The sequence below is a fragment of the Rhinatrema bivittatum genome, chromosome 6, assembly GCF_901001135.1.
Source record: "Rhinatrema bivittatum chromosome 6, aRhiBiv1.1, whole genome shotgun sequence".
NCBI lineage: Eukaryota > Metazoa > Chordata > Amphibia > Gymnophiona > Rhinatrematidae > Rhinatrema > Rhinatrema bivittatum.
Genome location: NC_042620.1, coordinates 193,086,502 through 193,104,898, shown reverse-complemented (window position 1 = coordinate 193,104,898; position 18,397 = coordinate 193,086,502). Strand labels below are relative to the sequence as shown.

The window sequence follows — 18,397 nt, the reverse complement described above, 5'->3', positions numbered from 1 at the left end:
ACCAAGGCGTTTCGGAGCGATTGCTCCTTCTTCACGGGCTGTGCTTTGGCAAGAAGGACTGCTCAAACACTGTGGCAATTGTTACGGTGGCTGGACCAAGAACTGTGGACTCCGGCGCTGAGGATGCAGAGAGTATGCTCCGTTGTAAACTACGGCTGCCACGTCCTGCTCCAAATATAACAAGTCTTACATGTATTGATATAATAAGTATGGCAGAATGGGAAGGGTTCTGGACTGAACTGGCTGCATTCAAGGAAAGGAAATTATCAGGTAAGACCAAATTTCACCATCATCTTTATTCAGCCAGATCAATCCAGACATATGGGATGTATCCAATTTCAACCTGAAGTGGGTAAGAAACTGCAAAACCTGCTCTCAATACATTTGAGGTAAGGGACACTGCCTTTCTGACTCCAATATCCAAACAACAAAACTTGCAAGGAATGCAACTAAGACCAGGTTCCCACAATTAAAATTTCCAACAGCGACACCAGGCAAAGCGTCACTCAGGAAGTTGCTTGTACTCTAGTAGACTACACACTGATATTCTTGGGCAACATGTGACCTCTATTCAGAAAAGGGGCAGAAATTACTTCTTTATCCAATATGCAAAGGAAGCTTGGAATTCTGTTTCCCCTTTTCATTGACCACAAAACAAGACAAAGATGGTCCAATTTCCAAAAACCATTAGAGATCATCAATACCTTATGAATTTTTTTTTTCATCCATGCGCTAGAGCAATCCACAAATCTCTTGATATAAATCTCTATCCAAAGAGGACAGAAATGCCACCTGATCAAGATGGAAATTATGTTGAAGAAAGGCACTGCACGAATCTTAACCACATTGCTGAAAAAGGAAAAAAATTGGTTCTGTACACAAAAGCACCTGCAATTCTGAAATATTCCTAGTGGAACTAATCACCAACAAATCACTGCTCTTAAGGTAAACTGCTTAACCAAAGTGTCTCAAATTGGTTCAAAGAAAGAGCCTGCTAGAAAGGACAAAACCAACATTTTTGGTTTTTGATCCCAAGGGAATGGATCTCTGACTGAGGACTTAATGCTCTCTACTCCCTAAAGAAAATGGGAAATATCCTTCAGATAACCAACACTTAACAGACAAAATCTGCTACCTGAAACTTCAGGGAATTTAAAGCTAGACTGTTTGATAAACCCTTCCGCAAGAATCTCAAATGCGAGGAACCGAGTACTTTTGGTAATTTGTCTTTTTTTTTTTTTTTTTTTAAATCCACCAGATTCTTACATCAGGCAAGAAAGCAGAACTGTTTCTAGATCTCAAAGAAGTATTCATTACCTCTCTAGAAATCTTTGGCAACTGAGCCCCTCAAAGGTTACACCATAAGAAAAAACTGACTCAGATCCTCATGCATGAGGGACCCCTACAACAGTAGAACCCTCCGCTGCAGCAAAAACAATGAATATCTATCCAAAAATATGATCGAGACCGGATAACAAGAATTCCTCGACCAATCTGATGCTACCAGCATAATAAGGTCTTGTTAACCTCGTAATCTGTCCAAACCTCCATCTTTTAGAGTTCACGCAGGAACATGCCAGATACACTTTTCCAGGCCATTCTTGAATCCAGGCCACTAGACTAGATGAACTTCACTCCCTTCTTGTTGACTACCATAAGAGACTCCCCCACATGCGCACTATTCAAATTCAAATTGGGAAGACTGTTCTCCAAGAGCAGCAATTTGACTGAGAAACTGGTCTGAACATTTTGCCACTCTGGCTTCATGCAATAGCAAAATGGCTCTTACTTTCTTTCTGCCCAACATAACAGCAGCTCTGCTTATTCTGCAGTCTGGGTAGTTCTGCTACCTCCTTGATGATTCACATAAGCAACCACTATTGCAGTGTCTGGCATTGTTCTGACCTACTGAGCTTGGAGGAAGGGTGCAAACTGAAGGAGAGCTAGGTAAATTGCCCTAGATTTCTATTTATATAAGACAGTAATGTCTTCTGAATGACTCTCACGAGAACTCCCACCCACAGGATCAGATCCAAGGCCACTTTTGTAAAGCCCAAAAGCGGAAGGTAGTAGCATATTGTTAAGAGAGCGCACAGCAGGCCAAGAATGTATCTATCATTTTTGAACCCCTTGCTCACTCAAATGAACACAACCCATCTTTGTGTGGAACAGGGCACTCAGTCCATAGACTGAGAGGATAGAAAAAACTGCTCTTTGAGAAATTCAACCACCAACCAGCTCCTTCAACAAAGGGAACACTTTTCTGATAGCCGACACACTCACTGGCAGAGAATTCGCTTGGATCAAACTAATCATCCAGATAAGGGTGACCCAGATTTCCTTCACAGCACAGGATTGCATCTATTAAAATGATCATCTTTCAGAAGGTTTCTCGGAGCCGTCACAAGACCAAAAGGAGAGCCTGAAACTGAAAAAAGACTTCCTAGCAGTATAAATACAGACATCTCTGATGATGCCCTCTTATAAGAATTTGAAATATGCCTCATTAAGGTTCCAGGGTAGTCAAGTATTCTCCTTGCATCACTGCCACTATAACCAGCCTCAATGACTCCATTTACAAGATTCATTTTTAAGGACTTGCTGACCTACTCCAAAGCCAGAAATGGATGAAACATCCTGTCCTTCTTGGGAATCACAAAAAATCTTGAATCATCCATATCCCCACTGCCTTTTTGTGTCTGACACCACTGATCCCAAGTCAAGAGTTGGTCTAGCACTTACCTTATAACTTCTCTCTATTGTAATAGAATGACAAGGAGAAACCATAAAGGCATCTATAAATGGGGTGGGACTACTCAAGTACATAATGTCTTGGACTGTTTCCAAGATCACTAATTTCAAGAAATTTGCACCTTACCGATAGAGCTTCGAGAGATCGCTGTATAATCAATAAAGCCGGAGGTTGAACCCTCATTGGGAACTGCAGAAGGAATCATCTGCCCCAGAAGAACCATCCTTGCAACTCCTTTGAAGCTCAAAAAAGGACTAGAACCTACTAATGGGACTAATCTTCTGACTTCCTGAAGTCCACCTTGGTTAAGTCTTCTGGATCCCAAACCAACTGTGGCCCATAATAGCAGGAGACGACACTTCAGGCTTGACTAGGGTTTTTCCCTAAACTTTGGACATCTTTCAAATTCTCACAAACAGAAGTTGCCCTCTGCAGGAAGGTTAGTCAAATTTTAATTGGAAAATGAATCCCCCGAGCCATAAGAGCCACCTAGCTTTCACAACAGATGCCATACTTCTGGTGGCTGTATGAACTGAAGCAAATAAAGCACCATAGTTGTGCATCACCGTCCACTGGAATGAGTGTGCTTAGCAATTGCACACAACCACATATACATCTTAGGTGTCATTGTTCTAATCCAATCAGTAGTGGACCCTTGGTCCGGGGGTACTCACCAAGGAGCAGTCTTGATGAATTCCTCCCCGGAAGTGGAGCGATAACCCAGTCCAGTGGATACACCCGGTAGGATAGCAGCTGGCGGCAGGCAAAGCAAGGTCCAATTCCAGGGCAGGGTCTTGGTAGGTGGCAGGCAAAGCAAAGTTCCAATTCTAGGCAGGGTCAAGGCAGGCGGCAGGCAAAGCGAGGTCCAATTCCAGGCAGGGTCTAGGCAGGCGGCAGGCAAAGCAAAGTCCAGTTCCAGGCAGAGTCAAGGCAGGCGGCAGGCAAAGCGAGGTCCAATTCCAGGCAGGGTCAAGGCAGGCGGTAGGCAAAGCGAGGTCCAATTCCAGGCAGGATTGATATCCAAGCAGAGGGTCAAGGCAGGTAGAGGGTCAGGCAGAGTCAGTAACAAGACAAGGCAGGAAATGGGACAGGCAGGCAAAGCAAAGTCCAGTTCCAGGCAGGTGGCAGGCAAAGCAGAACTCCCACAGGAACCAGCAAGAACCTTGTTGCAAAGCATTTGAGCCTTCCCGGGGAGAGGTTTTAAATCTCCCCGAGCGTCTGACGTCATCATCCGGGGCCGACCCGACCTTCCCACCTCGGCCCCTTTAAGGGGGCGGGTCCTGCCGTGCTCTCCCCGACGCTGCTCTGGAGATGCAGGGAGAGACGCGCCGCGGCCCGCGTGATCTGTGGCCGCCATCGAGGGAACTGCTGGGCCCGGTAGGAGATCACGTTGGGGACCCCCTCGACCCGGGATCGCAACAGTCATGGAGTGTCAAGTCCATGGGCTGCGGGGGAGTTATTACTACCCAGCTCATGAGGCATGGGCTGGGTCTATGCCAACCGCAGGTAGACATGTTACTGGTTGGGACTGAGAAGTAAGCTTCACTTATACCAGTCCCTTCCCCCACGGAACAGCATTTGGGTTCCAAGGCTGTTGGGACGCAGGAAAACTCCATAGCTAGATGGGAGTTCCAGTGATCAGGGCAGGCAGCGGTCAGACAAGATTGATATCCAAGCAGAGGGTCAAGGCAGGTAGAGGTCAGGCAGAGTCAGTAACAGACAAGGCAGGAAATGGGACAGGGTAAAGGCGGGGACTGGAACAAGGCAAGAGAGCAAGGCAAGGAACTGGAACAAAGCAACGATAGGAACAAAAGCAAGGCAGGATCTGGAGAGTAGCAACGAAAATCAGCTAATGCAGGAAGACTGTTGCTGAAGCGTTGGATTTCTGTGAGGCTGGTATTCAAATACCCTGGCAGGATGACATCATCAACTTGCATTGCGGAGCCTCTTCTCGTCGTGAGCCCTTTTATAATGAGACATGTGCTCATGTGCCTTAGGGAGGAGCAGGGCAGCAGCAGAGTCGGTGTCAGAACGATAGTGTCACAGGGGCTGCGGCCTTGCATGAAGTCCTGGGGTGAGTGATAGCCTGGCTGCGGCAGCCACACCATGGTTGGCCAACCATTATATTAGGGAAAATAAGCATTTTCTCTTCTTTAGTCTCCAATGGGTATAGTTTACCCAAGGAAAATCCTCTTTAATATTTACTTCCAGGAGGAAAACCATTTGAATCAATCAAAAACCTGCTATGCCTTATAAATATAAAGCACCGGTCCAGAACAGATCCCTAATGAGCTCCTCTGTTTACCTTTTTCCACTGTGAAACTGGCCATTTAATCCTAACTCTCTGTTTCTTGTCTTTTAACTAGCTTGCAATCCACAAAGAACATCACACCTATCCCATAACTTTTTAGTTTTCTTAGAAGCCTCTCATTGCAGGACTTTGTTGAACGCCTTCTGAAAATCCAAATACATCTACTAGTTCACCTTTGCCCATATGTTTATTCACCCCTTCAAAAAAACTGTAGGAGATTTGTGAGGCAAGACTTCCCTTGGGTAAATCCATGTTGGCTGTGTCCCATCAAACCATTTCTATCTAAATGTTTTGTGAATTTATTCCTTATAACAGTTTCCACGATTTTTCCCAGCACTGAAGTCAGGCTCACCAGTCTATAATTTCCCAGATCACCCCTGGATCCCTTTTTAAATATAGGGGTTACATTGGCCATTTTCAACATTCAAGTACATCAGATGATATTAATGATAGGTTACAAATTAATTGAAATTGGTCAAATTTCATTTTTGTAGTTCTTTCAGAACTCTGCGATGTATACCATCTGGTCCAGGTGATTTACTATTCTTCAGTTTGTCAATCAGGCCTACCACATCTTCCAGGTTCACCATGATTTAGTTCAGTTGATCTGAATCATTACCCATTAAAACCTTCTCGGAACGGGTATCTCTCCAACATCATCTTCAGTGAACACCAAAGCAAAGAAATTATTTAATGTTTCCGCGATGGCCTTATCTTCTTTAAGTGCCCCTTTACCCTTGATCATCCAACAGTCTAATAGACTCACTCGCAGGGCTTTCTGCTTCAGATATATTTAAAAAAATGTGTACTGAGGAAAAAGTTAGGAAGGACCCGCCCAAGATGGCGCCTGCAGAGGCTGATGGCATGAGCACGGCTCTGCTTTGTTTCACCTTTGAATTCTTTTTCCCGTTGCAATGCCGCATTTAGCTCACAAAAGGCAGGCGAACGAAAGATCTTACCCGCGGTTCTTCCGGATCCCCCACCCTTGGAGCCGATGGATGCACATGGCAAAATCAGGTAAATTGTCCTTGGGAGAAGGAGGCAGCAATGGCTTTAGCTGCCCACTCTCTGGACTCTTTAACATCTCTTTCCCCGATAGACAGAGATCCTCCAGCAACCCCGCAGCTACCTGTTGGCTGGTGCTTTTGTTGCTTCAGAGCAACCCCTTGCTGAAGTGGGGTCAGGAGATGCTGATCCTCTGAGGGTCCTGCCGTTAGTGGCCCTGTTGACGGCTTGGGCTGGTCTTCCTACTGGAGAGTTTGAGATGCTGGAGGACACACTCAAACCAACATTCTTACTCCTCTGGGAGAGACTGAGTCCTAATCCTGGTACGACCTCAAAATATTACCTTAGAAAATATCTGGGATGCCATAACCAACTTAAGAACTCTATTTCCCAAAAGTTGAACCCTATTATTCAAAGGATTAATTTGGTAGAGAATAAAAATCACCAAACTGGAACAATCCAAAAATAAAATTCAGGAAGATATAGTAAATTTACAGCAAGGTTTTCAACATGTTACTAATGTACAAGAATATCGCATCAAGGAAAATTCTTCCTTATAGCTTAAAATTGAAATTTAGAGAATATAACTAGAAGCCGAAATCTACGCTTCATAAACTTTCCCAAACTCCCTCAGGTGGGAGCTAAAGATATGTTTAAAAAATATTTGGTTGAACATTTCAAAATTCCTGATGAGGCTGTTCCTCCTACCTCTAAGATTTTCTATTTGCCGCCATATAGAAGACAGGAACAGGACAAACAAGGTTTGGACATTCCATCTCCTAGCTTGGACATTTTCACCTTATTAGAATCATCGTATGCAGTCTTAGCCCAACCTGCCACTTTGTTTTTGAATCAGATCTGGAATGGGTTCTTCGTCTTTTCTTTAAGCATCGATTGCAGCCATTCTTCAAATGAAAGTCAGAGTCTATCCCGATATTTCTCGTCAGACCCAGAAGACAAGAGGCCAGTTTCTCTTGATGCGTTTAAGAGTTTTGCAGATAGGAGCAACGTTTACCTTGATTTTCCATGTAAATGTATAGTCAGAATAAAGATTTAAGTTATATATTTTTTGTTCCTTCCCAACTTTCTAGTTTCCTATGTGACAAAACCATTGCTTCAATGTGATGGTGGTTGATGCTGCTCCTCCTGACTTTCTGATATAAGATGATATCTGTCATTAATTTAAAACCCGCAGTTGCTTAGCTCTAAACTTTTTTTCTTGTCAATATGTTGATCTTATTTCCTATTTAGCCATCTGGTGATCCTGAATAGTGGACTTAATGGAGCTAGTTATAAAAATGGAATGATTATGTTACTTATTGTTTATATATTATTGTACTATGCTCTTTGGTTTTCAAGATTGTATGTCTTATAAAATTTTTGAAAATTAATAAACAGAATTAAAAAAAATTGTATTGTGAGTTTTTGCCTCTATGGCCATCTTTTCAAATTCTCTCTTAGCCTTTTCTATCAATGTCTTACATTTTAACTTGCCAATGCTTATGCTTTATCCTATTTTTTCTGATGGATCCTTCTTCCAGTGTTTGAATGAAGATCTTTTGGTATTCTGGATTGTTCACCCCATGAGAAAGATCAGATCCAGTTATAATACCTTTTTTATGCGTTGGAGATTTGACAAACAGAGATCTAGTGTTGACATAATGGTGAGGAAATAAACTGTATGTAACACAATCAATAAGCTGGGAAATCTCACAATTGCATTTGTGATGAGCTCTAGTAGCTCTTATGTGGAAGGTTGTGTTATTTTCAAGGGGCTCAACAGACAACCAGGAGCCTTATTGTAGTTCCCTTTCTTATCTATGCTAGTAATCATTCTGATTCTAATAGCTGAAGGAGAGGAATAGTAGGCAAATTGATCAAGTTACAAAATAGGATTGCCACTCCCCCTGCCCCCTATGTCTTTCTGGTCTGGGTTGGCTAGGATGGAGAAACCCTCTGGATATAGTTGTTCAATGGGATTCCCTCCTGTCTCAATCCAGCCATTTCTCACTTATCCTTAAGATATCTAAACTGTGTCCCTTTACAATGTCATGGATAAATGGAAATTTCTTGACAAACCTAAAGCTTATCAGGCCTGTGTTCATATAATAGTTGTGAAAGGGATGGGCTGATCATACTACCAACAGTGCTAGGCTGTTGAAGTTTTTTCTTTGTTCTTATCTATTGTCTTTTCTATGGACCAGTATGGTCATGGTTTTTTCTTCCTTATATCACTGGTATCCCAGATGTGACTGAATCTTGAGGTCTAAGGTAAATTGTGAGACAGCAGTGGGTACTGAAGCAGGTTTCAGTGGTCTGGACATTCCTTCCTAGATATGTTTTGTTCATCTTATAAGAATGGACATCTAAGACTTTGTGTTATGACAATTTAGATGGTTTTATGGGAAGGGTTCCTTAGGGCTGGATTTTTAAACCTACGCGCGTGGCCTACATTTGTGCTCGCTACCCGGCGCGCGTGTCGCCGGGCCTATGCAAAATAGGCTCGGCGCGCGTAACCCTTTTAAAATCCGCCCCTTAGTGTTGTCTGGATGATTTTATCATATTCAGTACTGTAGAAAAAGTTCTCTCTTTCTTAGATAATTTCTGTGCATTGTATGTGATACATCAATAATCTTTAAATGGTTTCTCTTTAGTTAATAGTGATGGTACTTATTTAGAATCTTTAAATGATTTGTCTTTTGACTGGCAGTGATAACACATTCAGAACCTTTAAATGTTTTTTCTGGATTGAGCATGAGGTACATTTAGAATACTTTATGTTGTGATCGGTGGTCCAAAGGCTGCCCCCCTCAGAACTCCCATTCTTACCTCTGGCCCAAATTTCAGTGAGGTGCCGCCAGCTTATGTAGTGGGATACTGCACCACGTATCACCATTCTTACCTTCTGGCCTGACTTGCAGCTGTTGCGTCCGTTGGTCTCACCCTCGGCTTCAAACCTCTGTGCCTCACCTTTCTTCCTTCTCTCTCCTCAAGCCTTGGGAAGATGGCTGCTGCCGCATCTTCATGCCGCTCTCTTCCCGGTGTCCCCGGACGGCAACGGTGTTCGCCATGATTTCCTGAGGGCCTCCTAGGGTGCGCGCGTGCACGCCACCCACGTCTTTATCCACGACATGGCGGACCCTCGGGGGCGTCCCCTATGAGTGACATCATCACATCCTGGTATTTAGCCTGCCCTTCGTTGCTAACAAACTGAGTTAGCAAGGATTGATTGCCTCCGGTCTAAAGCTGCTCTGCCACTTCCCAGCTGCCGCAGGAAGCTCTCTCTGCCCTTCGGGGTATTTCTTCACTAACTTGGGTACCCGCTCCTCAGGGGCCCTTCTGCTTTATTTCAGGTACCTATCTTGGGATACTGGGTACTCGCTCGAGGGCCTGCTCTCCCTAATCTGGTGCCTGCCACTGAACAACTTCTGCCTGCCAGGACCTTCAACAATACAGCTTTCTGCTTCAGTGAGTACTAACCCTTTCAGTCTGTCTCACCTTCAGCTTCAGCACTCTGTGTCTACATCTGGGACCTGTCCCTGCTACGCCACGCTGCCTATCACCTACTCGAGTATGAGACTGGTCTCGTCTGCTGAGGACCCCTGGACTACTTCACTGGGTTACCGTCACTGCTGCCCGCTCCCCGGGCAGTACCATCGAGTTGTACAATAAATACAACTTCTCTGTGTCTGCGTGTATAGAGTCTAGCCTAGAACTGTGGTTCCTCACGGGGCTCCTCCCCGTGGAAGTGTCCATCACCGCAGTACCCACGAATCCACTCCAACACCTCATAACCACAACAGCAGCAGGATGCTGCCTGCCTATGCAGTGGGATGGCACTGCCACTTCTTGAGGCCAGCTGCCTTTCCTCAATGTCGCTGGATGCCGCCGCTGACTCCCTACATGGTGCACTGCCTTAGGCACGCTCCTCTATTCAGGATTTAAAAGGACCGTGGCAGGAAATCCCCCGCAGCCCCTATAGATGATGCCTGCTTCCGAGGCCTACAAAAGCTCTCTCCTGGCATGATTCCAGTGCCTCAGCAACAGGTCTTCTGCTTCCTTAAGTAGTGTGAGTTTGCCCCAGCGTCTTCAGTCCCAGCCTTCATGGTCTATCTTCAGTTCCTGTGTTCTTTGGTGTCTTCGACTTCCTGCTTCTGTTCCCATCCTCATTGTGAAGTCTCCGTGGACACCTCTTCAGTTTTTCTGTGTGCCTTGCCTCTATGCTGTTCATTGTATTCCTGCCTGGTTGTCCGCCCCATCTTTCCTTGGACAGACTTCATGGTATTGACATCGGCCTGCTTCTTGGAATCTGCTTCAACCTGTCTGCCTTTGACCCAAGCCTGCCTTCAATGCCATCTTCGCTCCAGCCTCTTCTCCGGAACTTCAGTTATCGGCAGAGGCCCCCCCCACCTAAGACCTACCAGCCCCGGCACCAGAGGGCTCAATCTAAGGTGAACGAGGGTTAATAAAAAAAGTGAAACTCCAGTTGGGCCTCTGCCTCGTCTGATGTCTGCCTACCAACTATGGGGACCTGCAGGGGGCATCAACAACATCTCGGCCCAAGGGTCCACGTTCACAACACTTTAGTGGCTTAGAGTTTATGACACATTTAAATAGTTAAATGTCTTACCTGAGAGAAAAGCTGCACTGAATCGCCAATTGTGCTCTTAAGTGGTTCATACCCATGTTGAAAATATCTCCAACAAAAATGGTTCAATCAAATGAGCACAGAACACTTATTTTAATTCTCCTTCTGCCCTCCTCTCCAACCCCCCCCCCCCCCCCCCACACACACACACACACACACTCAGAACATTACCTGCCATCACCCACCTTTCAATTTACATGAAACATGACTAAGTTGTTTTTTTAAGTTAAAGCATTTAAAAAAAGAATTAACCTTGTCAGGCATGGTTTTAGCTTGTGGAAAACCATATTGGCTTACAAAGAATGTTTTTACAGCCCAGCTTTTCACAATGATTAGATGATACTACAGCATTAACACTTCTGTATTAAATTACCTTACCTTGGTTGGCCTGTTAAAAAGACAGAAGCCGCCGCCCTCTGTTTAAAAAATCTTTATATTCTGCAATGCTGCACTTCGAGAACTTTCTTGCATGATATACCCTAAAATGCCAAAAATAATTAATTAATGTAGGTTTCACCAAAACCGCTGATGTTTGAAGTAGTTTTTATGATGTTTTACTCTGTTTTGCTTGTCTGTTTTTAAGTACAGCACAATTCACATCTACCATGAATTAAAGTGTTGGAACTCATTAGGGTTTATAGTAGAGATGTACACAGAAAACATTTTCTATTTAGCTCATTTTTTAAAATTCTTTTTCCTGTTTTATTCAGTTTTGTTCAGTTCAGATCAGAAGCTCATTTGTTTCCATTCAAATCAATGGGAAAGCACTGGAATCTATATTTGACTGTACCTAAACAGATCTCTTTTTAAATAATATTCTTTTTAGATAAGGACCATCATACCACCCAATCTGAGGTTTCTTATATCTTTTTACCTTTCAGCACAACTAGATCATAAATAAGCATTGGTCCATACAGTCCTTTTTCTGAGGGGGGACTTTTTTGTTATCAGTTCCTGGAGGTACCAAAGGTAGAGCTTTTTTCTGGGTTGCCCCTTTCTTGTGGATTGGGCTCCCAATGGAAAATTCGCCAATTACAGGACTAGAGGGAGTTTTTGTAAGCAGGTGAAGGCACATTTGTTCCATGAGGCTTTGGGGGTGAATTTACTGAGGGTTTTAATTGTTTGTCTATGCTATATGTCTTTGGTTTTACAATGTGTATGTTATATTGTAAAATGCTCAGAACAGATGTCTGGTAATTAAGCAGGTAAGATATTACTGTAAATAGATAAAGAAAGAAATCAGTGGGTTCCACAGGCAGACCTGTCTGTTGACCTATAAGGATCTTCGGTATAGTAAAACAAAGGGTCAAAGTCACCACCTCTTTATCATAAATACATACAAGAAGAAGAAATGTTTTGCAATACGTTTGTTTCACATTTATTCTAACACGTATTAGACACCTGTCTAACAATTAAAATCTCTCTAACACACACTCACACCCCCTCATACATACACATTACACATAAAATTATTTATGCTTCATTCATTATAATTTCAAAAAGTATTTTAAGCAATATCAGTCATTAATTCATAAAGAGAATATAGAGACTGAGAAAACAATTGTATCAGTCTGTAGATCCAATTATATCAGTCTTTAAGTCCTACAAAGATCTTTGTTTCACCCCCTTTATCTTGGGGGCTTCCCTCAGGGACGGATCTCAACGTACAAAATTCATCAAAGGTATCTTGAATAGAGGAAAGAAAAATCCAGTGGAATAAAGTTGATCATGCTATTCCTCTCAACAATATGACTTCTTCAGTCATTCAAACTTGATAAATCTTCATATTCACAGATAATTCTAAATAAAAAAATTGGAATAATTACCAGTGCCGTATTTTTCGCGTCCATAAGACGCACTTTTTCCCCCCAAAAGTGGGGGGAAAATGTATGTGCGTCTTATGGAGCGAATATAAAAAAAAAAAACTAAAAATCTAACAACCCCCCCCCCCTCCTGACTCCCCCAAGACCTGCCGATTTAATTTACTACAACCCCCCACCCCTCCTGACCCCCCCAAGACCTGCCAAACGTCCCTGGTGGTCCAGCGGGGGTCTAGGAGCGGTCGCGGGAGCAATCTCCTGGGCTTGGGCCGTCGGCTGCCAGTAATCAAAATGGCACCGACGGTCCTTTGCCCTCACTATGTCACTGGGACCGACCAATGGCAGCGGTAGTCCCTGTGACATAGTAAGGGCAAAGGGCCATCGGCTGCCAGTATCAAATGGCGCCGACGGCCCTTTGCCCTCACTATGTCACTGGGACCGACCGCTGCTATTGGTCGGTCTCAGTGACATGGAGAGGGCAAAGGGCCGTCGGCGCCATTTTGTTTACTGGCAGCCGACGGCCGAAGCCGAGGATATCGTTCCCGGACCCCCGCTGAACCACCAGGGACGTTTGGCAGGTCTTGGGGGGGTCAGGAGGGTGGGGATGGGGTTATTTTGGGGGGGAAGGGTTCCCAGAGAAAGAAAAGTTTTCTGATCTGGGGAGTGGACCGAAATGGCCCTCCCCAGACCCGAAAACAAAATGGGGAGAAAAAAAAAAAAAAGCTATGTACTCCCCTAATTTGCTTCATAAGACGCCCAGACGCAGAGCCGGTTTAGCACAAATTTTTTTTTTTTATTTTCCCCCTCTGAATCCTAGGTGCGTCTTATGGTCAGGTGCGTCTTATGGAGCAAAAAATACGGTATATAGTATCTCTTAAAGGATATGTACTGCATTTTACCAGAATTCATCAACTAGTGAAACAAAACGGCTCTACACATACTCCAATACACAGAGTATTACTGTCTCCAAAGGATTTCTCCAATAAATATCTTCACCGGATCAAGATGTCACACTGCGACAGAATTCGCCAACCAATCTCACATACCACAAACCGTCCAGTATATATCTAAGAGAACGGACAAAATATAAGAGAACAAACAAAATACAATGAATAATGCATGGAAGGGCTGTGGAAAGCGGAAATTAAACCTGCTCCAAAGGTGATTATAAAATCTCAGTACTAACCGAAATTCCAAGTTACCATCTGAATCACCAAAGCTCAAATGGAGATACATATGTCCATCAATTATTCAAAAGGTACAGTCAATTCACCATATCCATATATGTTCTTAAAGTACCGAATAATGGATGTTAATTCACCATCTGCAAGATATAAAACATACCAAATGGTAAGGCGATTTTTACACCTTATATGCTTCCAACGCTGTCTTCCAACCGATACGCCTTACACCCTACCCGGAACTGATGTGTTCCCCATTGTTTGAAAGGAACGTATTGACGTGTATCCAAATACCTTGTAATATATACAACCCAACTCCGGGGATTTACTCAGGCCAGTGATTCAATCAAATGGGGTCACCTGTAACCATTATCCATCACATGAGATATACTCAAGATGTAATGAAAGAGGGATGGCCAACTAACCAGCTAACCCATCCGCAAAAGACAACCAATCCCCAATCACATGAATGCACTCCATTCAACCGGACCATTAAGTCCCCTTAGGAGCAAGAAATAGACCAATTGAAAATGAAACGTTGTTCAACTTTACGCAACGCTGCAGATAGATCCCCACCATTCTTTAAATACACTTTCTTTATTACGAAGAACTCAATGTCCTCCCAGGAATGTTTGAAGTCAACCCAATGGTCTACCAAGGGAGCGGGTTCTTTTAAAGCTTAGACTCGACTACGATGTTCTATAATACGAGCTCTAATCGATCTGCTTGTTTGACCCACATAAACCAATTCACAGGGGCATTTTATAATATATATATATCTAACACCACTGCTGTCACAAGTAAACAACTCTGGCAAAAAGTATGTATGATTGATATTGGGGGGCTGAAATTTGTACATTGCAGAACGTGCCTGCAAACCGAGCATGACCCGCAAGAAACCTGTCCTCAAATTTGATTATCATCTGTGTCCACACTTCTAACGTCCCTTTAATCTGTCCCGTAGGGACTGTCATTTTTTAATGGCAAAAATAGGTAATGGCTAAAAATATTCAAAGGTGATAATATATGCCAATATTTTAATATAATATTTTTTATACCAAATACTTTAGTAGAATGGGGTACAGTGCAGATTACTCTGGATGGTAAATATATTACAAGGGTATTGGAATACATGTCATTATGTTCTTTTCAAACGATGGGAAACACATCAGTTCCGGGTAGGTGTAAGGCGTATCAGTTGGAAGACAGCGTTGGTAAGCGTATAAGTGTAAAAATCGCCTTACTGTTTGGTATGTTTTATGTCTTGCAGATGGTGAATTAAACATCCGGAATTCGGTACTTTCAGAACATATATGGATATGGTGAATTGACTGTAGCGTTTTGAATAATTTATGGACATATTATGTATCTCCATTTGAGCTTTGGGTGATTCAGATGGTAACTTGGAATTTCGGTTAGTACTGAGATTTTATAATCACCTTTGATGGAGCGGGTTTAATTTCCGCTTCAGCCCTTCCATGCATTATTCATTAAATTTTGTTTGTTCTCTTATATTTTGTCCGTTCTCTTAGATATATACTGGACAGTTTGTGGTATATGAGATTAGCTGGCGAATTCTGTCGCAGTGTGACATCTTGATCCGGTGAAGATATTTATTGGAGAAATCCTTTGGAGACAGTTAAGAATACCCGGTGGTATTGGAGTATGTGTAGAGCCATTTTGTTTCACTAGCTGATGTATTCTGGTAAAATGCAGTACATATCCTTTAAAGAGATACTATATACTTATTACAATTTTTTATTTAGAATTATCTTGTGAATATGAAGATTTATCGAGTTTGTCAGAGTACCCCTGGTGAGACGAGGAATGCTCGAGGCATGCTGATAGGGCTGGGAGGACAAGGCCTTCCTGGCTGCGGCTCGGTCCAGGCAGAGGCAGCAGCTTGTCTGCGCCTGAACAAAGGTTTGAAGGCCCTGAAAAAAATTCCACCAATTTAAAAGCAAATTTTCCTTCTTCTAACTAGTACTGCAGTCCTGCTAAACCACCAATGCTGGTGTAGGGAAAGCATGTTCACATCCACTGTAAGACGGAGAGATACTGAATGGGTGAGGTCACTGCAGAGGTATATCTAGGGTGATGTCAGTTTTGAAACCTGACTCCGTCTCCATCTGCTAGCAGGGGAGCACATAACCCATTGATCCTGAGTTCATCTGGCTAGACACTAGGAAAGTATGCGTGTATCTGTGGTTTTTGTGGGCAAATGTGAAAAGGAAAAAATTGGGTTAGTTTAAGGGCCTTCTGGGGCAGCATTCCGATGTACCTACTTAAGTATATATTTTTGTAAGTGGTGTACACACAATTTACATGCGAACGTTTACAGCTAATTACCTCATAGAACTAAAATTGTACTTGTATTTTCTCTGCAGTTTTTGGATGAGAGGACTATTAAGTGGTGGGGAGTCAGGGTGAAGTGCTAGAGGGCCTAGTTGATGTTGGCAAATTGGTGATTAAAAGAACATGCACAAGTATTTTCAGAAGAAGAGTACATGCATACTTTATAATACAAAATACCTCCTTTCGCACAAATTGAAGCAATTACACATGCATATTACAAATATATGTATAAAACATAAATGTATAGTTACATAAGAAACATAAGAAATTGCCATCCTGGGTCAGACCAAGGGTCCATCAAGCCCAGCATCCTGTTTCCAACAGAGGCCAAACCAGGCCACAAGAACCTGGCAATTACCCAAACAATAAGAAGATCCCATGCTACTGATGCCAGTATTAGCAGTGGCTATTCCCTAAGTAAACTTGATTAATAGCCGTTAATGGACTTCTCCTCCAAGAACTTTTCCAAACCTTTTTTGAAACCAGCTACACTAACTGCACTAACCACATCCTCTGGCAACAAATTCCAGCGCTTTATTGTGCGTTGAGTGAAAAATAATTTTCTCTGATTAGTCTTAAATGTGCTACTTGCTTAATTACATAGAATGATCTGAAAATGTTAGCCAGTGCATTAATACTCTCTAAAATAGATTATTGTAACTCACTTTATCTAGGAATTAGAGCAGTAAATCTGAGATACATTCAATTTTTAGAAAACACTGCAGCTAGAATTATATTTGGTGCATCTAAATACAATCGTGTCTCTCCTTTATTAAACCAACTACACTAGCTTCCGGTTTGTTGTAGAGTAATATTTAAAATCTGCCTTATATATAAAGCTGTTTTCAGAGGTAAACTAGATTATTTAGCTAGCCTCTTACTTCCTTATTGATCTACAAGAACTCAGAGATCCTCTCAGAAAGAGCTGTTGAGGATTCCTTCTCATAAAGAAACAAGACTAGAAAAAAAAAATCAGAACACGTTCCATTCACTTTCAAGCTCCTACAATCTGGAATATCCTACCTATAGATTTACAAACAGAGAACAACTATTTAAAATTCAGAAAGTTAATTAAATCCTGGATGTTCTTAAAAGTTTTTGATGAATGAAGAGAAGAGAATATTTCTATTTTAGATAAACTGAATGATTGTGGATTTTATTACGCTTTGTTTTATGATATATTACTGATTTATTTTACTTTTATTTTTATCTTAAAATGTAATATTGATTTTTTTATTCTAAACAGTTTTGAACCCCAATGAAAATTGGTATAACTAAATAAATATTACTATTACCATATTACCATTAAATAAACTATGCATCTGCTTGCATTACAAAAATATACGTATAATTAAACATGTGTGGACGTTCAAGGCAGAGATACATTAAATTTTATAAACTGTGCAGAAGAAGACAGTTTATAAAATGCTGCTGTGCTGAGTTACACTCACTGTTGAAAATTACCCTGTAAAAACATGTGTACAAGTATTTTCATAAGCAGAGTACATGTATACTTTACAAAATACTTACTTCCATGCATAAACTGCAGTAAATATTTATTTAATTATTTAAAATCTTTTCTATACCGTCGTTTAGTAATGTACCATCACAACGGTTTACACAGAGGCACGTATATTTAGTTTGGTTAAAAAATGTATCTATGAAAGTGCCATTACAATGTCGGTACATGCTTATATACTATAAGTTATACGATAGGTGACATGGATCTAGTCCATTTATATGATTAATAGGGAAATCATACAAGAATGTGCTTAAACTGAAGTTCTCTAACATTATCATTTGAGTGTATAAAAAAAGATAAAAGAAAAGAATGTGTGACCACGCATCTTGGTAACCTTGTTCTGTGTTTCTTATTCTCCGTTCTCATTGTAAAATGCTTTTCTGAATAGCCATGTTTTAAGCTTTTTTTGAAGAGTTTTGGATCACTCTGTAATCTTGTTTCTAGTGGCAATGTGTTCCATAATGTTGGACCAGCCAAGGATAGTGCTCGATCTCGATGCACACATTGTAATTATCTCACATGTAAAATACATGCATCTACTTTTACAAAATAGGTATAGAAAGTATGTAATATGCAATATATTATAAACTGATATATATATGCAATATATATGCAATATATTATAAACTGAGTTTCTAGCCATACAGTTTATAAAATACAAGAATAACTTAGTGCGCATTCACTTATGCACACTATAGAAAATTACCCTCGTAGAGATGTGCGCAGAACCCCGTGTGGCATACATGCATAAACAGCAAATTTGCTTATTGTAAACAGTTGTTCTGGTAGACAGCAGGATGAAT

General features: G+C 41.9%; 1 protein-coding gene across 1 annotated transcript in view; it reads right to left on the bottom strand.

The window, feature by feature from the left end:
- The window catches only part of ADAM23 (ADAM metallopeptidase domain 23), a 600,522-nt gene that overhangs the window by 255,881 nt on the left and 326,244 nt on the right, over positions 1 to 18,397 (bottom strand). The window contains 2 exon segments of the mRNA XM_029606344.1: positions 11,095 to 11,130; positions 11,132 to 11,195. Of these exon segments, the coding sequence (XP_029462204.1) occupies positions 11,095 to 11,130; positions 11,132 to 11,195 (100 nt within the window).